General features: G+C 35.8%; 1 protein-coding gene across 6 annotated transcripts in view; it reads right to left on the bottom strand.

Annotated features, from left to right (window-relative positions):
* Positions 1–24,923, bottom strand: part of LOC131049759 (histone acetyltransferase MCC1) — a 66,738-nt gene extending 41,815 nt beyond the window's left edge. The window contains exon 1 of one of the 6 annotated variants that reach the window (XM_057983842.2): positions 24,683–24,923. In XM_057983842.2, coding sequence (XP_057839825.2) covers positions 24,683–24,787 — 105 coding nt within the window. In that variant the 5' untranslated portion in view covers positions 24,788–24,923. The remainder of the gene's footprint in view (positions 1–24,682) is intronic. The other 5 variants (XM_057983827.2, XM_057983835.2, XM_057983865.2 and 2 more) reach the window with 5 other exon arrangements.
* Between the last annotated feature and the right edge of the window lie 476 nt (positions 24,924–25,399).

Below are 25,399 nucleotides of genomic sequence, written 5' to 3' on the forward strand. Positions count from 1 at the left end.
CAATATGATCTACAAATATATAGGTTGAATGAAAGTAACCGTGTGCTCTAACAGTTACTCTAAAATAGTGTTCACGGGTACAACCAAATAAGAAATTATGTATATGAAATCCAAACAAACTAATAACAACCAAACAAACTTAAAACTGACATATATGAATGATGGAACATCCAACATTCCCCCCTTATTACATCATTGTTTTAAAGTATTGATACATGAATCCTGGAAAGTTTCAAACTTCACACATGCAAGAGGCTTGGTGAAGATATTAGCACGTTGTTCCTATGTGGAGCAGAATTGAAGTTGAATGTTGTTTTGTTGAACATGTTCTCGAATGAAGTGACAGTCAACTTCAATATGCTTGGTCCATTCATGAAACACTGGATTACAAACAAGCTTGAGAACACTTTGATTCTCACAATAGAAGACTATAGGTTGTGTTTGTGGTATCCCCAATCCTTCTAATATGGAACGTAGCCAAACAGCTTCACAAACTACTGCACTTGCTGCACGATATTCTGCCTCTGTTGAAGAACGAGCAACTGTTGCTTGCTTCTTACTTCCCCAAGAAATAGGTCTTGAACCTAGGAAGAAAACAAATCCAAATGTGGATTTCCTATCATCAACAAAACCTGCATGATCTACATCTGTGTACCTGTCAAGAAGAACTAATCACTCCTTTTATATTCCAAACCATGATTCATTGTAAAATGGATATACCTTAGCAACCGTTTTGTTGCTTTCCCATGACACATTCTTGGTTCTTGCATGAATCTTGATAGATAATTTATAAAAAAACTAATATTTGGTCTAGTGTAAGTCAAGTAAATCAAACCTCCAATCATTTTTCGATAGAGAGTTGCATTCACTTGAGGATAAGTATCAATTGTAGACAATTGCAATCCTGATTCCAAAAGTGTAGACATGGGTTTGGAATCCATCATTCTGAATTTCTCAATCAGTGTCTTAGCATATTTCCTCTGAGATACAAAGATATGGTGATTAGTTTGTCATACCTCTAAGTTGAGACAATAGTGCAATAGCCCAAGATCTATCATATCAAATGCCTTCTTGAGATCATTCTTGGTTGCCTCAACGATTTCTTCTGAGTTGCCTATGATAACTAAGTCATCAACATATATATTAATGATCACAATATCCCCCTTGATCCTTCAGGTAGAGATTTGAATCATATGGATGCCTAGTGAGACAATGTTGTAGAAGATGTTCATCAATTTTGATTACCCAGCTCTAGGAGCCTGTTTTAGACTATATAGGAACTTAAAAGTTTGCATACCTTTCCCTCTTTACCAGGTGCAATATATCCCTCTAGTTGGGTCATATAGACCTCTTCCTCAAGGCTTTCATTAAGAAAAGCACTTTTTACATCCATTTGATATGATTTCCATCCAAATTGTGTTGTGGGAGCACATGTTTCCTCATAGTCTATTCCTTCTTTCTGGACATAGCACATCGCTACAAGTCTAGCCTTATGTTTATCTATACTACCATCTGATTTATACTTACTATTGAATATCCATTTACATCCAATTGCTTTCTTACCAGGTGATAGATCTACAAGCTCCCAAGTGTTGTTCTTCATCAAAGATTGATACTCAACATCCATAGTCTCTTCCCAAGGCTTTGATTCTAGTGCTTCCTGAACATTAGATGGCTCAAAATTTTCAAAAACTATAGTCATTAGAGCTAAGTTTACCTCATTGCGAGCCATCCTACAAGTCCTCGAACCTGAAGTTGAAGTGTCTAGAACTCCATCTAGCTTTGCATCTTGAATGGTACTAGTATACCACTTTGGTAAAGGTTTTGTGAGATTGGTGGGTGTTGATTGACTATCAACATCCCCATCATTTTTACCATCCATGTTGAATATAGGAACACTATCTAAAGTAGATGATGATGTGGAAGGAGCACTTAAATCATTCTTCTCATCAAAAATTACATCCCTACTAATGTATATCTTCTTTGTCTTAGGATCCATAAGGCGATATGCCTTAGATTCATTACTAATCCAAGAAGAATACATGGCATTGATTTTTCATCTAGCTTCTTCCTTTTCTATTGAGGAATGTGCATATAAGCAATGCATCCAAATACACAAAGATGAGAGATAGAAGGCTTTACCCCTATCCATACTTCTTCTAGTGTGATGCCATCAAGGGCTTTGGTTGGTGCACGATTCAAAAGATAAACTACAATGTGTACAGCTTCAGCCCAATATGCATGTTCTAGTTGAGAATCTTTCAACATACTTTGGACCATCTCCATGATGATGCAATTTCTTCGTTCAGCAACTCCATTTTGTCGAGGTGTGTATGTTGTAGTTAGTTGACACCGAATTCCATTTTCCTTCAATTACGTGGAGGATTTTGTGCTAATGTATTCCCCCCCTCAATCGGAGTGGAGGACACGAATATAATGATTTGTATCTTTCTCCACCTAAGTGCGAAACTCTTTGAAATAGGAAAAAGCTTCATCTTTATGTTGCAAGCAATATACCCACATTTTCCTTGTGTGATCATCAACAAAAAGTTGAAAGTACATATATCCATTGTGACTAGGTGTCATAGGACCATACAAATCAGTATGCACCAATTGCAAAGGTTGGCTGGCACAATGCTCACTTGGATAGAAAGGTGCTCTATGTTGTTTTCCAGCTATATAGCTAGAACATATAGCACTTGACTTCTCAAGTGACGAAAGCCCTTTGATCATGTTTTTCTAACTAAGTTTAAACAAGTGACTAGTGTTCAAATGAACAAATCTACGATGCCAAAGCATAGCAAGATCATTGTCCTTAGTCACTAAGGCTTGATTATTAGTAGTTGTATCAAGCCTAAACATTTTACCAATTTCAGTAGCACTGGCAACAATCTTTTCATTTTCAGATTTATCTTTGATAAGACAAATCTTTTTATCCTGATTGGTATCAAACTCAATCATAAGGTTATGATCAAGAAATTGATTAACAGAAAGAAGATTTTTGGTAAGCCTCGACACGTACAAAACATTAGTAAGCCTGCAACTATGTATGCCAAACTTTAAAGGGATGTCACCAATACCTTTGATGTTGTAGGTGGTATCATCTCCAAGAGTGATTGTACCGTGATGAGGTTTCAATGTGAGAAACCACTTCTTATGTCCAGTCATGTGCTTTGTAGCACAAGTCCACATACCATATTGAGGTTGATTGTGAACCATCCTCTGAAGTGTTGGCTGAAAGCATGTATTCCTTATCCGGAGAACTTTTGCTTCAACAACATTGCTTTGTTGTTTTTGCTTGTCCTTCCACTCCCATCGTGGTTTGCCACTTGGAAATGGCTTCTTTTGATGGGATTTGTTGGATAATCATTTGTTGAAGCCTTGAAGGAGTTATACCAACAATTTTTCACATCATGTCCAACTCTTTCACATATAGACACTTCTTCTGAGGTTTGGATGAATTTCCAAATTTGAGAGGTCCACTAAACTGCTTCATAGGCTTCTTGCCTTTATGGCATGTGGTCATTGCATGATCATCCTCACCATGTTCCTGGCTTATAGACTCTTCTTTTTGGAAAAGATTCACCAACTTCTCAAAAGTGGGTGTTGTCCCAGTGGCATTCAAAGTTGTGACAAAGACTTTATATCTGGGAGGCAATGCCCATATAACAATAGGCACCAAAAACGCATCATCAATTGTTTTTCCCAATGCTTGTAGGGCAGCTCTCAACTCTAAACATTCAAATTGTTCTCCATTCTTGATCTTCAAGTCATATAACTGACTTTGCAAATTCAAGACCTGATTTTGATTCTTTGCCTTGTATACCATGTTGAGCTTGTCTCATGCATCTTTGGTTGTGGACGAGTCACAAAAGATAAAAGACTAAACTTCATCAAACACACTGAACAAAATGATCAATTTTGCCTTTCTGTCGACTTGATCAATTTTTTTCTACTCATCAGCATCGGTTTTGTGTCATCAATCAATGATCAGGCCAACTATGCGAGGTCGAGCAGATCAAGGAAACCGAAACATCCATGAGGAGACCACAGTATTTGAGGCAAAAGGATCTGCTATCTCTAGCAAAAGGATCTGCTATCTCTAGCAAAAGGATCTGCAAACACATCAACCAGTCCACAGAGAAAATGATCACAGAAAATAGTCCACCCGCTGATGACCGCCTATCAATGCAAAGCAATTCAATCCGCCAAAACTGCGAGCCGATCAACAAAAATATAGGCATAGAATCCTCTTTAAACGTTTGAATTGTGCCTGCTCTGATAACATATCAGAGAACGCAATCAAATATAATCATTTTCCCATATCATATGCCAATATGATCTACAAAAATATAGGTTGAATGAAAGTAACCGTGTGCCCTAAAATAGCATTCACAGGTTCAACCAAATAACAAATTATGTATATGAAATCCAAACAAACTTAAAACAAACATATACGAATGATGGAATATTGAACAGTAGCAGCCATAGCCACCATACTCTTCTCTTTCTTCCAGTCTTGTGGTGTTCCTATGGGAGGCACCAAATGTATTGCATGAGATTTGTAGTAGGAGTTGTGTGGCCCAAAACCCTTAACACGTGAAATGTTGTCAAGAAAAGGCTGCTGAGCATGGAAGTTGTTTTCTTATGGCTGTTTTCTAGTGATGACTATTTTTCTGCCTTAACACCTTTGTACCTTTCCTCGAGTCCAAATTTGCAATATTGACCTTGTCTGATGCACTCAAAATACTTCTGTTGTAGGCCCTGCAAACATGTTAGCTTCACTTCAGAAAATCACCATTGACAATTACAAAGATCAAGGACTTAAATTTGACCTATTGCATGGGCACAACATATTGCTGCCCTTATTATGAGGTCTCCATGTTGAGAAATTTAATACAAACTGAGTTACTACCCCTTTTGATTGAAATGTATGAAGATTGTTTTATTTGCTGGTCATGTAAAGATTTTTACGCTACTATTGTAAACGGGTTGATATTTGACTTCTTGGGTTTAGTACAAACTCAAATGAGTGACCCTCAGCTGAAGAATACCGTGTAACCAAAAGCCAGGGTTTCATATTGTCATTAGTTGTTTATATCGATACGTATTCCTAAGTGTTGAAATAAAAGCATGAATCCTATATCTGTAAATTATAAATTACACACTGAGAATAACCCGAGGTATGGCTCTGTGTGTTAACCTTGTCTTTTATACTAATGGTGTCCTTATTAAGAGTTTCACTAAGCCTTGTATCCTGTTTTGAAAAGTGCTCAACCTACTATGAAAAGCCTAAGTTTGATAATCATGAAGGATGTTGAATATGAGTATTGTTTATGACCATAAAAGGACTGATCAACCTACCAAGGCATGAAGGTTTGTTTTAAATCTGTAAATGACCATTTGATCTAGTTACCTTAATTGGCATTTACTTGATATATGTGAGACTCACTAGTTACACTCTGATTGGTATCTTACAATCACAGGAAATTTGAATTTGCGTACCGTGCTAAGACTGTCATAGTGCAACCTTGTTTAGGCTAATCACTTTTTTATATTCCTGTAACCATGTCAATTTGTGATATGAATTCAATGGATCATAGGATCTCTTTTGACATGACTCTGTGTTGGCTCTGGCTTGTTTCATTTAGTCCTATGACCTATTCTATTAGTGGATGAACTTTCTGAGACATCCTAAGCTGATACTCTAAATGGTTAAGATGTGAAAGTATAGTATTTGATCATATGCTAGTATTATGATCAACGTTTACCTACCATCTACTTGATGTCCTGACTAAGCTATTCCTATATGTCTGGATTAATGGTGTGGTTGAGAACTCCAAACTGTGATTGTGATTGTTGGTGCTAATAGTAATAATAGAAACATTACCAGTGATATTGATCATTGACCGTAACAAATTAGTCTATAATAGTCCTGCATGGAAGTACGTCTAAATCAAGGGCTCTAGGACATCAGGGCCTCAAGTGAATAATATGTTTTAATGGGATAGTATGAGACCAAGTCACTAAGTCACAATGGCATGGATGATAGTGATGATGCAGGATTGTGTAATAAACACATGACTTGGGAATCAACTGGGGCATAATAGATGGGCATAAAAGAGAAGTATGATAAGAAATTGACTGTGGCATATTGAGTTGACTTTAGACTTACTGATCTGACCGTACAGTAATGTCTAGACTATGACAAATAGAATATTGAGCTAAAGCATTAAATCTACTTGTAAGACTGTGACAGTGAGGATTTCCAATTTGTTAGAGACTTGTTCTTGACAGTTGAGACCACGCTTGTCTATGTTGGGGAAGAAACGATGATTGTGTAGATGAACATAGGGATCATGATTGAGTGATGTAAGATCATGTGGGACATTATTCTCTCTATTTTGTAAGAGTGAATGTTCATGTTTTTTGGAAAATAATGTCAAAGGTTGACACAGGATTATACAGTGAGCATGAGTCATCCACTCACTTCCAATTTGCAATCTCTTGTCAAAATTCTCATACTAGCATCATCATGTTCTTGCTTAGAAAACATTAGGGTGGAAGTATGAGAAAACAAGACTTTGTATCTTGTATCTGAGTGAGTACACCGTTAACTGTATACAGGTTTGGGCAGGTAGATAATTCCATCATATGCCAGTTGGAATGGAGGTTTTTTATTTAGATATTATTATTATATATGTTGATCTTGAAGGTTGCTCATAAACTTGTGGGATTTTCTGTTGATCCATTGTTGTTGGATAACTATATAATCTAATTCCCTAGAAGAGATATGTATTCAGTCCCTAGCAGATGGACTTGAGAAATGAGGTCAAATCTAGTGTCTTGTCTAATGCATGTTTAATTTGTTGCAGAAGGTTTAATGTTGCTTTCAAAGTTACATCATATTAATCCAAAGACTTTTTAATATAGCATGGATCAATATTCCTTCAGCTAATGGGAGAAGCTACCTGATAAATATTGCAGCAGAGTATGTATGACAAACCATGCTTCAAACTTTAGGAAAGTTGTAAGGTAACTGCTAATTACCAATGGAGATCATTATTTGAGCTACACTACTGATAAAATACTGTAACATGGTCCTATGATTGTATTCTAACAGTCATTGCTGTCTGTGCACATTAAGATAGACTTCTGCACTTTTAAATGATTATAGTGACCTACTGAGTGTCTAGTTATCAGTGTGATTCTTGAAGTAAATAATTCATGAAAAATATATGCTAATGCTTGTGATGCTCTAGAGTGGTAGCAATATGATTGATACCTAACAACATTCATTATATTGATCTATTCAAATTGGAAATGAACTCTTCTCATGACTATAAGCATTCATAAAAACTTGTGAATGAAGTTGTATATGAATGCTATATGAATGGTAAGAGATTGCTTTGGTACACTTATGCATTTGAAAGAACTATACTGGAAGTACTTGTGTCCTAGATTGTAAAGCTATAAATTAACAAGGATTTGTTGGTGTCAACTGACTGTATTGGAAACAATGTGAAACTTGCATTAATAATATTTATGCATAAGCTTGGTCGGATGAACTGAGACTGTATCTAAGACAGACATTAAGGCGTTCAATATCTGAACTAGTTAATTCATGAAAATTGATATTTAACAAGGCATAAGATGAATGCCTAAGAATGATATCATATTAGCACTCATTATCGTGTAATTGGAATTGAAGAAGCTCAATCGTCCATACAATTGTAAAGCTATAAATGAACATGGATTTGTTGGTGTCAACTGAATATATTGGAAAAAATGTGAAATTTGCATCAATAATCTTTATCCATAAGCTTGGTTGAATGGTCAATGGACTGAGACTGTCTAAGACAGACATTAAGGTATTATTGTTGTTCAGTATTTGAACTAGTTACATCATTGAAGTCGGTATTTAAAAATTAAGCCATGAGATGAGTTCCTAAGGATGACACCATATTAGCACTTGTTATTGTGTGATATTTTGGAATTGAACATAGTCAGTGGTCCATAGAAACCGTGAAAACTAAATAGAAGAATTATGTATTAACCTCCTTGTAATACAGACCCACCTTATGGTCCTGGATGAAAATAAATTATGCTTAACAAGCAATATAACTTTATAGTATAACTGTCCTAGGAGGAAAAATAAAATGATCTTAAGAAAGATAATTAATCTATACTTGGATCTTCCTTATGATCCAGAACTGAGAAAAAGGCAGACAATAACTCTAGGAAATAAACCTTTTATTGAACCAAGATAGTTACAAATTTGAGAAGAAGAATCTATCTCAAGGTTCCAACTGATAATATCTAAGTGATAACATGAAACTAGAGAAATCTATTAATGTGATAGTTCATATTTATCATCTACAATAGGAATTTTGCTGAATGAAGCAATACTGTGTAAGAGAGATATATCTACTTAATGAAGAAAATGAACATCTTAAATATAGGATGACTAATGGGAAGAAAGATCTTGGGTCAGCCCATACTTGGGTTGATAATTGATATCTAAATCCTAAAGATGAAAATTCTTGTGAACCCCTGGATGAGTAAGTCCGAGCTTAAATATCTTAAGGGTTCTAACTAAATTATTGTTAAGGAAAGTGGGGTTGTGGAATGAAAACTATGACTTGAGTAATTTAAAGTGATGAGACGGTATGAATGATTGGGGTGATGTTCATCAAGGTTGAATATTGCTAGCAACCCTACAAAACTCGGTCTTGTAGCCTCCTTTCATCAATTTCTTGTCAGCTAATCCTCAAATCAGACGTCAATACCAAGTTGACTGCGGTCTCTCTCAGTCAGTTGCAAAAGTTTGTTCTGTTGAGGTCCTGTTTATTAACAACTTTTGCAGGGTGAGAATGTGCTCTCAACAAGGCGCCAAACAATGAAAACAATGAAGAAAACAAAGACAAGGCAGGGATGTAGCCTTCGGCCATGTTCAAGGAGAAATGATAGAAAAAGTTTTATTCAATGGAGAGAGAGAGAGAGAGAGAGGTGCACTTTTCTAAGTGGATTAGACACTTCAAAGCTCCATTTGGGCAGATTCAAAAGTGACAAACTCACTTGGAAATTGTGCCTAAACAAGATGAAGAATAAATCGGCAGTATTACACCATTCAAATGTGAGAGACCAGACTAAATTTGTAATGTCCCCTTTTCTAGCAGTTAACTCTGTTGGCAACAATTGGTATCAGAGCTAGATCCTCCGAAGAAGCTTGACCGCTTGAGGAGATCCGGTATGGCAATTGGAGGTGTTATCTTTAAGAAGGAGAGTCCAAGATTTGATGGAAGTAATTATGCTATATGGAAGAACCGGATAGAGGTGCACTTGAGATGTCTTGGAGAAGATTACTGGAAGATCACAAAGAATGCCTATTATGTTCCTCAGAATGGACCAGTTACTGTTGATGAGATCAAGGAAGCTGAAAATAACATTAGAGCTAAGAAAGCATTGTTGAGCACCCTGACTGATTCAGAGATGACTAATGTAATGGAACTTCAAACCGCACATGAGATCTGGGAGAAGCTTGAGACCTTGTATGAAGGAGACAAACAAGTGAAAGTTGCTAAGTTGCAGAGTTTGAAAGGAAAGTATGAAATGCTGAAGATGGGAGAAGATTTGAACATACACTCTTTTATGGCTAAGGTGACCTTGTCCTAGGTATCAGATGTGCCGGTGGAACCTTTGAAGAAGATAAAATTGTTGCTAAGATGCTAAAATCATTGCCAAGATGCTGAAATCATTGCCTCCTGCTTACAAACACAAGGTAGTTGCTATTGATGAGATCCAGAGTGTGACTACTGTGACAAGAGATATGTTGGTTGGGAAGATTGCTGCATTTGAACTGAGCGAGTTTGGTGAATCACATGGAAAATCTGAGATAGCATTTAAAGCATCTGTATCCGGAAAGCAAAAGTATGATCCTGATGAGTGCAGAATATCCAGATATGAAAGAGAGAGAAGAGAGATGGAAGAGCAAGAAAGAGAATTAGATAAGATTGAAGCATTGATTGCCCGGAGACTGCCTAAGGGAGCTGGTAAGTGTGATGGAAAATTGCCTCTTAAACGTTTCTCTTGCAATAAGATAGGACATTTTGCTTCTAGATGCCCAGAGAGAATGGCTATATATGATAGGCATGATAAATTTGATAAGCATGATAGGAATGATAGATATGAGAAGCATGAGAAGTATGATAAGCCCTACAAGTCTAACCGGAAGTATAAGCATCAGAAGAATTGTTATTATGTTGCTGATGAAGGTATTACAGATGAAGAATCAGAAGGAGATGCAGTTGTCTTTATTGCCATTAAGGAAGATAGACCAGTACCTATTGATTCCACTAGCTATACTATTGAGGAGAAAGTTTTAGCTGCTAAAGTTGAAGAGAAAGATGAATGGGTGATTGACAACGGTTGTTCACATCATATGACCGGTGATAAAAGTAAATTTGTAAGTATGGAAAGGTATGATGGTGGAATAGTGAGATTTGGAGATGACAAAGCCTGTGTGATCCATGGTAGAGGTTCTATTTCTTTTGATGGTAAGCATAAAACTGAAGATGTCTTGTATGTTGAAGGTTTGAAGCATAATCTTTTGAGTGTTGGACAAATGGTTGACAAAGTTTATGATCTACAATTCAAGAATGGAAAATGCAAGATCCTAAATGCCTCTGGTATAAAGATTGCATCTAGAACTAAGACTGAAGGTAATATCTTTCATTTGAATGCTGGTGAGAAAAGTTATTTGATTGCTCAGATTGATGAAAGTTTGTTGTGGCATAGGAGAATGTGTCATGTAATTTTGATTCAATGATTAAGATCAATTCTACACAAGCTGTTAGAGATCTGCCTAAAATTGTTAAGCCTGTTAATCCGATGTGTAAAGAATGTCAATTGGATAAACAAACAAGGATTTCTTTCAAGAGCAAGCCATATACATCTAATGGATTGCTAGATCTTGTGCATACTGACCTCTGTGGACCTACAAATGTTAGAAGTGTGCAAGGTGACAAATACTTTATGTTGCTAATTGATGATTATTCCAAGATGATGCAGGTTGTCTTTTTGAAGGAAAAATCAGAAGCATTGGACAAATTCAAGATATTCAAAGCAAAGGTTGAGACTAAGTCAGACTGAAGGTAAATGTCTGAGATCTGACAGAGGAGGAGAATTTTGTTCCGGTGAGTTTGATTCATTCTGTGAGAAGCATGGGATTAGAAGACAATTATCTGCTCCTAGAACCCCTCAGTAGAATGGAGTTGTTGAAAGGAAGAACAGAACTATTTTGGATGCTGCAAGGACTATGTTGATTGAAGGAAATGTTCCGCAAATCTATTGGAGAGAAGCTGTTAACATTGTTGTTTACACATTCAACCGAGTGCATATAAAAAGTGATACTGGTAAGACTCCCTATGAGCTATGGTTTGGTCATGTTCCTACTATGAGATATTTAAGAATTTTTGGCAACAAATATTATATCAAGAGAGATGAGGATATAGGAAAGTTTGATGCAAGAAGTGATGAAGGAATTTTCTTGGGATATTCAACAAAGAGCAAAGCCTACCGGTGCTACAATAAGAGACTGAAAAAAAATAGAGGAAAGTGCAAATGTGAAGGTTGATGAGGATTATAGAAAAGAGATCAGAGCTTGCGGATATGATGATGGTCAGCAAGTTGTTCTAACTCCTATTCAGACTGAAGAATTGAAGCAGAATGATCCAGTAGAGACAGTTCCGGATGTTGCTGCTGTCGGTGAAGAGGTGCAGGAACCTGAAAATCAGAACAATTAGAAGACTCTGAGGTATGTAAGATTAAATCATTCTGAAAATCACATTATTGGAGATAAAAACAAAGGTGTGATGACTAGAAGAAAGCTAGTTGTTGAAGAAGTATGTTTAATTTTTAAAATTGAACCTAAAGATGTTGTTGAAGCTTGTAAAGATGAAAATTGGATAAAAGGTATGGAAGAAGAATTGGATCAGATTGAAAAGAATAACACATGGGAGTTTGTGCCTAGACCTAAAGATAAGAATGTTATTGGTACTAAATGGGTATTCAGGAACAAACTAAATGAAGCTGGTGAAGTTGTCAGAAATAAAGCTAGATTGGTTTGCAAAGGATATTCACAAAAAGAAGGAATTGATTATGAGGAGACTTTTGCTCCGGTGGCCAGACTTGAAGCTCTTAGACTGTTGCTTGCATATGCTGCCTATAAAGATTTCAAGCTATATCAGATGGATGTCAAGTCAACCTTTTTTGAATGATGATCTTGAGGAATAAGTCTACATTGAGCAACCTGATGGATTTTCATTATCAGATGATGGTGACATGGTATGCAAATTGAAGAAAGCTCTTTATGGATTGAAACAAGCCCCTAGAGCCTGGTATGCTAGATTAGATAAGTACTTGCTGAAATTGGGATTCAATAAAGGTACTACTGATAGTTATCTGTATTTTAAGATTGAAAATCATAACATTTTGATTGTTGAAGTCTTTGTTGATGATATTATCTTTGGAGGAGATGATAACTTGAGCATAAAATTTGTCGGTGATATGCAGAAAGAATTTGAGATGTCTATGATAGGAGAAATGAAATTTTCTTAGGTTTGCAGATTTCACAGACTGAGAAAGGTATTTTTATATCTCAAGCTAAATATGTGAAGGAATTGCTAAAGAAGTTTGGGTTAGATGACTCTAAACCAGTTGAAACTCCTATGGTGACTGGCTATAAATTATCTAAAAACGATGAATCTCTGAAAGCTAATCAGACCTTGTACAGATCTATGGTTGGTGGACTACTATATCTTACTCAAACTAGACCGAACATTATGCATGTTGTGTGCATGGCTGCTAGATATCAAGCTGATCCGAAAGAGAGTCATGTCACTTTGACAGTTGTTGTTTGAGTGTTCTTAAGATTCTGATGTTGATCGATGAAGATTTGAAAAGTGGTGTTGGTGTAATTGTTACTGATGATTCTAACGTGCTTGTTGGTGTTTCCTAATTGTGTCCTATTTGTTTTGATGATCTGCATTGATCGTTGTGCGAGTTGTTGGTGATTTTCATGATTCAGTGATGTTTTTCATGTTATGCAGTATTTCTGGTGGTGTAGTGTGTTGCGGTTGATCTTGGCATGATTTCCGATGGAGTTGAGCATTTGAAAATTCGATTTAAGTCCATGTTATGTCATGTATATCATTATATTGGTTCAGTGGTCGATCTTTGTATCGTGTGATGTAATTTTGTAATTGTGAGTTGAGGGTTTAGCCGACCTTGTTGTCAAGGTTGATGAATAGTATAAATAGGTGTCATATTCACGTAATTTTGGTGTCGATGTTGTGTATGCATCATCAAAGAGTGGTGTATGTGCGATCAAGTGATTCATCCTTCGGAATTGTGATTGAGCAGAGATTGGTGTTGCAGAGCAAACATGTGCTTAACTGGAATTGTCATCAGGCATTAGCAAATGCTATTATTGTAGTTCATTCCTTTCGGATTGTAGTCTGAATCTTGTTGTAAGTCAGTGAGACTTCCCTGAGGGTTGTAGCCTTTCGGGGCATTATATTTTGAGCAATGAGCTCTATGCAGTGTGCCTGAAAGCATGTGCATTCCCCATTGTAATATTTACACATGCTACTGCAGAGTATCATCTTACTGTGGGTAGGTTCCCACCGTGGTTTTTCCCTTAACCGGGTTTTCCACATCAAAATCTTGGTGTTGTGTGTTGTGCTTTCAATTTGGTTATCTTTGTTATTGTTGCAGTTTATCAAATCTGTATTTGTGATTAAGTTTGTAGATCCGGTGAAAACTGATTCACTCCCCCCCTCTCATTTTTCCTTAATTGTTGTTGCCAACAAGCTCATGTTTTGTCGTTAGCCTATTTTCTCATGGTTCTAAAGGCTAACCAAGACACAAAAAGGATCTTTGAGGATTTTTGCCTAAGCATTTTCAGTTGCGGGTCATTCCGAGATGATTTGTTGCAATTTGGGCATACTTGCTATTTATAGGTGAGTCACTTTGGGGTGATCCAGATCCTCAACGACTCCAGTGATTTCATGGATGATGTTTGGATGGATGGCAATTATTTATAGTCATTTAACAATTATTTATTAAAGTGAGTTATAAAGTTAAATTGATATTTAACTTTATTTCATAAATGACTATAGTGGGATAATAAAGTATTGTCTTAAATATTAAATGTTCCCTTTCATCCAAAAAGGTACATTGAGCACATAAGTGGGATAAAATATTATAAAGTGTTTTATTATTCCACATTGAAATGACAAGTGAGTGGGCTCTTATGAAGAAGTTATAAAAGGGATTGAAGAGCTCACTTTCAGCATGCTTGGTTATTATGTTTGGAAATTGATTCTCTTGGAGAGTTTCTGGGAAGCTCTAGTTTTCAGTAGGTTTGAGGACACAAACCCTCGAGCTTGGAGGCAGTGGACGGAAACCCACTGTCAGTTAGAGTTATCACGCAGGTGACTCACATGTGCTTCAAATGCATGTTTGCTTGTTGTCCAATCCGACTATAAATGTCGTGGCTGGGATTGGTAATTTCTGTTGATTATCTTCTGAGGATTTTTATGCAATGTTTTTCTAATTTCAAACTATTATTTCAGTGTGAAAATTAATGAATATCAGTTATTAATTTGATGGGGTATTGAAAACAATTGCATGCAAATTGTTTTTTAATTTTCTGTGGATTTGGTTAAAATCTGGAACAAATATCCCTAGGGGGATATTATAAAATTCTACCCAAAAAAGAGCTTAAATCAAATAACTTACATGGCACACTTTTTCCACTGATCAAGCTAGGGAGAAAAGGCACCAAAGATGACAAATCTCATAATAAAAACCGTACCAAGATTTAAAGAGAACAAGTAATGCAGATCGGCATCATTATGATGTGGCAAGGCCAGATGAAAATATTTACTTAAGCAAGCCATACCATATCCAAAAACACTTGAAAATCGACATGAAAATGCACACTTGTCTAGTGCTAATACCACCAAAGAATTCTGCCAAGAGTGAAAAACATATTTTGAAATCCCATGTAGTAGAGGTTATAAGATAAACATGGAAAAGATGCACATCCTAAGTGGTTAACATGGAAAAGATGCACATCCTAAGTGGTTCAGTCAACATAAAATGGCACAAATAATTGCAAACAAATAAACAAATCATGCCAAATCCAAACTCCTCTTATGTCAAGCTTTTTAGTTGGCTCAGTCACCTAAAAGTTCCACCAATGTCTTAAACCAGGGCAGATGTGTTATGAGACCCTGCTTCAAACAAAGAGACAACAAAAAAGATCATGGTGCATTTCTGAGAGGGGAGTGCTATCTAGAAATCACACTATAATTGTCAGCTCCTGAAGTGAAAAGCACCTAGACAAGGGCAATTTATAACATGACATTATCACAAACTCTTGACATGGCATGGCCGAAGGTGAAGAGAACCCACTTAAAGCAAGTCATCTCACTTCAAAATTTGATTCAACAATAGGTGTTTTAAAGCAGAAAAAGTGAATCATGTTTATTGTTTATTACAAACAGTTTATATCACAGAGAAATTATATTTAAAGTGTGGATGAGACTATTTTAGGCTATTTAAATGTTTTATTTACTCTTTCCAGTGAATAGAATTAGGGTTGCTTTGAAGTGGATCTTTTTTTGATATTATTTTATTATTTGATCACTAAAAGCTTCCTTGAAAGAACTTACAAATAAGTGCCTCTGGCATGTAAATTGAAAGGATAGTTCATGTCAAACTTATGCTGTGGAAGTTTTCATTCAAACTGTGAAGTCAAGTCATTGTGTTTTTGTGTAGCGAAGTATATAGTTCATGTTACGCATATGTTGTAGAAGATGTCCAGTTTGTTATTCAATACTTTATAAATCAGAATCTGTGTTCATAATTTCCTCAAATATATCAAAAACATCAAACATTGCATTGGTAAAATCTATCTATTTAAATTGTAGGCTTGAATGAAATTTAACCAACATTACCCGGGGAAGCGTCCCGTTTCCAGGACGTCCTGGGGACGGGGGCATGCCTCAGGGACATCCCTGGGCCAGCACACCAAATTTCCACACTTAAACACCTTATTTTTTATCATATGTAAGTTTTAATAATGCTGTTCAGCGTGTTCCAGGTTTGCATATATGGCAGTTTTCCTTGTTTAATGCAATTGATATAAAAATGATATTCAAAAACATATAAATAAACAAAAATATAGAGTGCAAAGAAAAAACCATCTATTTTGGAAAATATGCAATCTGATCTCTTTTATATAACAGCAACAACAATGCAAGTTCCCCGCCAATCTCATACAAATTCAACACACTTGCTTCAGAATTATGAATTCTGAAAGCAATTTGAATTAAGATTTGAGTTTTGCTAATTCGCTTGAGTTTGACTCTCATGTGAACTCTCAATTTAACACAAACGTTATATTTTAAGGTTCTATAATGTATATGTACATGCTTTATCCATGTTTTCATATGAATATTAAAAAATTACTTATAAATTTAAAATTTTCCCTATTTTTTATATAGCCATCCCCTAATCGCCTCCAAAATGGCTCGAAAAAATTGGGGACTTGGAAACACATCCCCCCATCCCGGAAATCAGGGTAACATAGAATTTAACTATTTCATTCATAAAATTGTGTGATGTTCATATGTTTCACTATTTTCTGTTTTATGTAGATTTTTTGGCCTCTAATTGAGCCAGTTGTTAGCATTCGCCAGTGTTATTCCAGCAAATCTTTGTTTACGACTGAATACTAGTCTCTATTTTAGCTAATAGAAAGTTATGCTTGTTTGTGCTTAATACTTTACCCTATCTAAAAACATAGTTGTAAATCCTGACTATTGACAGTGTAACACTTGCACGGATGGTAAGAACATAATCAAGTAGATATTTGCATTTATGAAAACCCCCAAATCATGTGTAGCATGCATACTTGTAAATTATGCTTTCTCTTCTAATTTGAAGAAAAATTCTCCCATTCATAATATTCCATTATAATTTTCATGCCAATCGACAAATTAACATGCTAACAAATAGACTTAAAGTTGAGGAAGTGAATCTACTATGAGAAATAGATGAAACCAATACCTTAACATCATAATGGAATCATTAATTCAGAGTAATCTATACTAGGTTACATTGTGATTCTTTATTCATTTATGAGCTTGGTATGCACTTCCTAAGTAAACTAGAACTTATAAGAGGACATGTTCTATAAACAAGCAAACTGAAACCTCTTATGGTTGATAACTAAGTTACCGGTACGTCTAGGTTTTCCCCCAAATCCGGATACGATTCGTCTTGGATTCGGATTCGGATACGATTCGTCTTGGATTCGTCTAGGTTGACTTTCACGGAAGGAAAATGGGTTATTTAAACCCTAAAACAAAAACAAAAGACGTATTTACGATTTCTCTTCGGCGACGGCAGCAGACAGAAAACGCATTTCTGATTTGTCTTCGGCAACGCTTGTCTTCGTTTGTCCTCGGCTCACGACAACGGCTCATGGCTCACGATAACGCTCAGGCAACAGCTCACGGCAATGCTCAGGCGACGGCAGTAGTTTCTTCATTTGTTCGAGTTGAACAAAAATGTTTTAGACAAATGTAGTTTGTGCGAATGGTAATAACCATGACGGAATCCATGGATGCTGCCGCAAACCTTCATCGTTAATAATGGAATATACAAAATAGATTTTTAAAAATAATTATACATTATCTTAATATATTGTCCCGTAACCTATATAATTAGATTACAAATTTAAAATAATATAAATTTTATAAGATATATTTAATATTAATTTATAATTAATATGTTTAATTTTTAATAATGAATATATAAAATAGTTTATTTTAAAATTATTATACATTATATTAGTATATTGTTCGTAAAACTATATCTTAATAGTTATATAATAAAATTATAAGTTTAAAATAATATTAAATTTATAAAGTATATATTTAATATATGTAATTTTTAATATATATCAATATTTTTTTAATTTAGAATTAATATATTTAAATTTTAATATACATATTTATGATTTTTATATGTTTTTTATACCAACGTACCCAACTCCCTCAAATTTTTTTTGCCGTACCTGCATACCGTACCCACGTACCCGATTCCGATTCAGATTCCAATTTGGTAACTTAGGTTGATAATAAAGCACTTAAGCGCAAAGTTGAGCATGTAATTGCTTCTAAATCAGACAACTGAAAAGAAAAACGGAAGTGGTTCAGTTTTGAGTAGGCTTTACAAACTACTTTGGCATGAAGCCAATAATTCAAACATTGTCATCAATTACGAATTGATAAAATGTCATGTGCAGAGCTAGTAGCGAGGATGGTATACTAAAAAGCATAATAGGGACATACTTTTCATCTCAACTTGTTCGATATTGATTTCACAGGTATCATAGCAATGCATGATTCTATGATTTCATACATTTATAACAGAGAGCTTGATATTTTTGAATGATTTAAATGTTGTTCCTTGATTAAACAGTCACACAACAGATTACAATGACCATGGTTGTCGGCATATGTAATGTTCCTTTCCTATGGGTTATACGATAAGTTAAAATATTTAAAAATATTCATATATTATATATACATAATAATAATAATAATAAATAATTATCCAAAGGCAGCAACTGTTTGAAAAGGGTGTGACCGTTGCCTCTTGAGGAAGAGGGGTATTTAAGGAGGGAAAAACAATGAAATAGGCATTCAATATTAAATAAAGAGAATAAGCCAATAAAAAGCAGAAAACTGACATACTATTGTGAATCTGGAATCAATAAGATTATGTGTGGGATATGATATAAGTATATGAAGGCATATTTATCCCTTGCTGGAACCAGGTAAGGATTCTAAGATCTGAATTGAATCCATAGATGAAGAAATCATCAGCATCGAATCAGAATCAGAAAATCAGTCCAGCAGATCAAAGCTTTTAGGTAGATCAAATCATCGAACAATAAGAGATCTTCAAATACATCAGCAGGAATCATAAATTTACAAGAAGCAGATTCGACACTCTAGCATCAAATAACAACACAACTTCTCCCATTCACAACAGACCAATCTGGGTAATAATATTACTGTGGTATGCAGAAATAGATGCATTGCTTATCTACATACTTATATCAATTATATATATGAAAATATGATGGATAATGATATCAATGGTAGGCCAATTTAATTGTCTGATCTAAGCATCTATGCATCTAATGATATGATTATAATTATCCATCATGTAGGGTAAGGTAAAAAGGAATCTGCAATTAGGGAGAACAGCTTAGGGCACCCTGCTACAGTGGCCAGCAGGGGGAACAGCTAGTAGGGCGCCCTGTTGCACTGTGAAAGGGAGAGAACAGCTAAGGGCGCCCTATTGCAATTTCCCTTCCTATCTCTACATTGAGGGACTATTAATGAACATAAGGATCTGCAGCCATGGATGTGTGGAGGAGGATTGCATGAAGGGAGAGAACAGCTATTTTAGGGCACCTGACCATGCCTCCTTACTCCATATCTTCTATGACTGAGAGTCACATACAAATCAGACTTGTTGTGTGATGATGGATATGTAATTTCCCTGCTATGAAGTTTGAAATATTACCTAACCCACACACACACACAAACACATATGTATGTATGTATGTATGTATGTATGTATGTGCGCATATGTTGTTCATGTTGTGATTGCAGGATTGAAAATCAAGGATCGTATAATTAAGAAATATTTTGGTAAGATGTAACCCTAACCCTAATTTGTTGTAATTTTAGGACAAATTAGGAAGGGGGCATCACAGCATAGTATCCATAACCAAACAACCCAAGGAATCTCTCTTGTGACATTGGCAACGCTTCATTTGTTTGATCCTATACAATAATTGTGCAGCAAAGGACCAAGGAGATTCTGTTGTTCTGTCATCCACTAAGTTCCTACATGTGACCACAACACACCCTAGTTCATTTCAAAATAGGGACCTTCTTTGAAGCTTTTAACTTCAAGTTTGAGTAAAATCCTAACTTTTGCATTCTGATTTTATCCCATATTTTGAAGCATTTTTGCTGATGTTTCAAGTTCCATGTTTGATACCTAGTTTTGTCAAAGCTCTGGTTAGTATTCCCTTAGTTTTATTAGTCTTCCAAGGGTCCAGATTTCATTTGGTATGTTTTTTCCTCAGTCCGATCCCTGGTCAAATTCTCCCCGAGTTCCTTGTTCTTTCCTTTCACGAGAGTATTAACTTCATATTTGTCCAAATGGCAAGTTTCTTTGGAACATGTCTGATTTTGTATATGCTTTGTATTCTGGTTGCTCTGGAGTTTGTTCCAGTTGATCTACTTCATCTCTGGTCTGTATGTGTTCCTTGGTTCACCCTTTCTTTGTCTGGGTTGCCTTAGTCCTCCTCTAAGTTCCCCAGACCCAAAATATTCTTTAAAAGAATTCTCCAAAGAAGACAATAAGTAGAAAGGATTGAAACTAATCCCTTGTGCCTAAAATGATTTAGCAAAATAAAATGATATGAATATATGGATTTAAATCTGTCTTCCAACGTCACATACCTCATGATGAAAAGGACAACCTCATCCCACGAAGCCTTCAAGAAGCTCCTTGCATGACCAATGGTGCAATTTTCTTAGCTCTTCTCCTGGCCTCAGGGAAGTTGATATAGCATCATCACCCATAAATCTATCTTTGAAAATCTTAGCTCCTATCACAGACAACCCAGTCACGTCCACCACCAAGTCCTCAGTCACCAAGAAATCTATCCTATGCAACACCACCCACTTGTTCTCCCATCCCTTAGCAAATTCAAGGCCTAGAGAGGCATCAAACCCACTCAATTTATCCATGAAGGGAATAAAACACCCCTTACCAAAAAGTTCCAAACTCTGGGTTCTGTCTGAGGCTGTTGCAGCTCAAAGGGTCAACCCAGTTTCTATTCCCTCCCATTTTAACAAGTCTCCTATCAATTTCTTATATACCCAACAAAATCTGAACAGAAACCTTCCAATTCTTGTTAATATTATCTGGGACCCAAAAGTTGCTAGAAGCCACTTCAAAGTACAATATGCCATCAATACTGAGGTGACTTCTCATAATATCATTTTTACCAAACATTATACTTGACCATTTAATCAAGTGTCCCAGATCACAATAAAATTTGATCCATGAGGCAAGTTATTGCTAATAATTTTTGACTTCATTAATACTTAGCTTAACTAGCTCTGAGCAAAAGCAGTTCATTGACCAACGTGAAACCCCCTAATGTTGTGCAGCTCAATTGGCTAGGAAGTCAACAACATGGTTGGTCTCCCTAAAACATGAACAATTTTAACAATTCTCATCTTGTTGATTATGTAAATGGAGTCATTTATGAAGTTTTCAATAGTTCCAACTCAGCTGAGTTTTCTTCTTCAAACAATTTATTATGTTCATAGAGTTCCCTTCAAGGACTAGAATCTGCACACCAATTTATTGGGCCATTTTCAGAGCATTATAAGCTGCTGCAGCTTCAACATAATGATTACTCTAGGTACCCAGATTGATTGAAAATGCTACAATCGAATTGTATTTATCATCTCTTCAAGCTCCACCACCCTCCACAAGCTCTTTAGCAACACCCTCAAAGTTTAGCTTGCATCAATTAGCTTGCACCAATTTGGAGAAGGAAGAGACCAAACAATGTTTTGCCTCTGCGGTTTACAACATTTGAAAGGAGAAGAAATGTCGAAGTTTAACTTGTAGGTAGTTGCCACCTCTAGCTCCAATCTAGAGACTCCAATCTTGGAAAAAGAAGAAACCTTTTTCTTGACAACCCCACGTAACTTCTCCTTAATAGCTAAACACGTTTTAGTTGCCCACTAGAGATTTCAATTCCTTGAACATTTTGTTATTTATTTCCTTCCATAGACCCCAAAAAATGTGGGGTAGAACAATATGACACAAAAATTTAAGGATTGTGAAAGGGTGACTTCCATTATTTGATCAAACCTTGAACATCTAAAGGAGAAAAGAAGGAACCATGAAGAGGGAGAGAATTATTCCCCACACTTCCCATGAAAAGGAGCACTCCACCAGTAAGTGATTAATAGATTCTTCAACTTCTTCACATAAAATGCATTTGTTAGGCATAGCAAACCCCCTCTTGACCAAATTGTCAATCATTAATATCTTGTTCTGAGCCACCAGCCATAAGAAAAAAATGTTTTTAGGATCAAATGGAGCTGCCGTAGCTTAACCAGAATAGAGAGGGTTAATGATCAACAAGGACAATCCTGAAGAATCCAATTAAGCATCTATGGAAGTAGCCACCCAAACCAATTAATCCCTTTAGAGATGTTGAGGAATGTGATAGAAGATCAGCATAAAGTCCAGCTTAGAAAGAGCATTCTTAAACAAATTAGAAACTGAAGCCATATTCTTCCAAGATTTAACTCCATTAACCTCTTCAATGTAATTATCAACTTATTTACTAACAGCATATTTGCATTAAGTCCACTTAAGGCAAGTTCTCTCTCAAAGAGGCATTTAGAATCAACGTATCCTCCCACAAATCTATGCTTTTTCCATCTCCCAATTTCCATTTAGCTCATTTATAAAGAATGAATCTACTAAACACCATACTTTTCCAAATAGAAGAACCTTGAGGCAGCACATTGCTGGATAATTTATCCCCTTTTCTCCCTTCCAAGTATTTTTTGGATGCGATAAAAGTCCATTATTTTCTTCATTGAGCAATCTCCACGTTATTTTTGGCATTTAGAGCAAAGTTAAATCTTTCTTTAATCCTTCTCAAACCCAAGCCCCCCTATATTCTGGGTTTACAAACTGAATTCCATGCAAGAGTGGAATGCATTTCTTTTCTTCAATGCTAGACCAAACAAACCTTTTCTGAATATATTAATCTTATTGGCAAATTTTGTAGGCATTCAAAGCAATCTCATGCAATAAACCGGGAGATTTTGTAGAGATGCCTTGATCAATTGTAGCTTACCTGCTTGACTTAGGAGAGATACTTTCCACGCAACAAGTTTACATTGGGAATGATCCAACAAACCACTCCGAAAAATATCCAGAACAAAAGCCACAAAGAGCAGTATTTTTTCACAATATCCCACGAACCCCCAGATCATGTGAATACTATCAATTTTTTACAGGATTTAAATTGCTTTCGCATAAGGGACATACCCCTTCCAATGCAGAGGAAATTCGCAATGTTCCTAAGGATTTTCCACACCCTCAGCAGAAATTCTAAAAGTCCATTGGGAGATTTTAATGTCATTTCCAAACAAAAACAAAGTGCGACTGCACTAATGCTATACAATTGATGGGTCACTACCATCCATGTTTAACCCAAAAGATACAATTTTTCTATTTAATAAAAAAAGAATTTCTTTTTCTCAAGGAAAACGTCAAAAGATCTGGTCCAGAAACAATCTCTAACCGAAATCTTCATCAAAGACAATGTCTCCTTAATATCTGGGCCAAGGAACATTGACTGTGCCTTCTGGCATCAGTAATTTATGCGTAACCTAAATTTCAATTTTCCGGCATTTCAGATTTCACATGGTTTTGTTTTCTCAGATGTTTCGTTAGACTGGATCAACATTGTTTCGAAAAGTTACATGATCTAGTAAGACCTTTTTTTCTCTTTTTTTTTTATTTGCCAAAATGTGGCAAAATAATTTAACTGTGTTAAAAAATAGAAGGCACTCGGAAACCCAGTAAATGGGCTTATCAGAAACAAAGATGGCTACGATGGGATATGGAAGAAACAAGGGCATACTTATAAGGAATTACAGAATGTATCAAAACTGAAAACAAACAAACAAAAGAGACAAGAGACTACGGGTATTACATTAGAAACTTAAGCAGAAAAATTATAAAATGAAAAAGTCTTATCGCCCTAAGAAACATGCGGAAATGGTATTAAAGACACTACTTGTCCCTCGCAAACGTAAGCGTCTCCATGGTTTCCGTCTAATCGAAATAAAATTTCCAATACATTTATTTTTTATTTTTTCTCTTTTCAATTTAAGCAGGTACATACCGAGCTTACAGTTCCACTGCAAACAGATTCAGGAATACGATCCAACTATCAGAATCTAGGCTATCCGGTTGACCCAGGAATTACACGTAATTGCAGTCCAGGACCGGCTCACACTTTCCAGTGGTAAAAGCCCAACTATCTCAATTTTGCGTACGGGATTCCTGGGCATGTCCTATTGGGAGAAGTTCCCAGAATGAGAAACGACTACCGAATTCCCAGAAACAACTCTAAACATACAGGTTGCAGCTCTACCATTATCTATGTTCCTAACAAAATCTTGCGCGTCCATTCCACTCAGTAATGTAAGGACTGGAGCAACCACACAAAAGTCATAGTCTCTAACAAATATGCGCATCTTCATCCTATGACATTTGAATAGCGACGACCTTCCCAATCAATATGAATGATAATTAAGTGCAGTGAAAATTAAATGATTTGATGAGTCCCTGCCGATTCAGAAGAGAGTTGCCATTTCTATGCAGGATAATGTTGAGCAAAAGATGTAAGCTATAGCCCTTCTACAAGCAAGCGTTGCACTGAAATAAGAGAAATAAAAAGGAAGAAAACCTGGAACTGGCAAACACTGCCCATTACCATCCATTCAGCTTGCTCAAAATCTCCGCAATTATTTGTGTGTACAAAGTTCTCGCTGCCCTCGCGCAGGTAAAACATTGACTATGACTATGTCTCTCTACATTACAATGGATTTCTTCACCAGCCCCCATTCTCCCTTCTACCCGTGCCCTTGTTTCTTATAATTTTCGCCTCCATGTGCATATATCTTTCACATCATTATGAAGTGGAAACAACAAAAATTGACGCTCACCCAATTGTAGAATTGTACGGTAGAAAGGGGTATCCTACTCTTACCGTATTAATTTTATCTCTGTCTTTGTTATAATGCTTTGTTTTGGTATTTAATTTGAAAAAAAAACTCAACATTAATTATTTGATATAACTGTGACAATATTTTTATTGATATATTTCGGTCTTGTATTATATTTCATTTCACCCATTTTCATATTTTAAATCGATTATATAGCTCATTTCACTCATAGTCATGTTTTAAATGGGATTGTACGTATTATTTTATCTTCATAATATAACTACACAAATTGAAGTATTCCTAAATTGAAAAGTGTATTGTTTTAAATGGGATTGTACGTATTATTTTATCTTCATAATATAACTACACAAATTGAAGTATTCCTAAATTGAAAAGTGTATTCTACTAATCTTGAGCCAACCGTTTTTTTTTAAATTGAACCGTTGTCACCATTGTCA

The sequence above is a fragment of the Cryptomeria japonica genome, chromosome 5 (genome assembly GCF_030272615.1).
Source record: "Cryptomeria japonica chromosome 5, Sugi_1.0, whole genome shotgun sequence".
Lineage (NCBI taxonomy): Eukaryota > Viridiplantae > Streptophyta > Pinopsida > Cupressales > Cupressaceae > Cryptomeria > Cryptomeria japonica.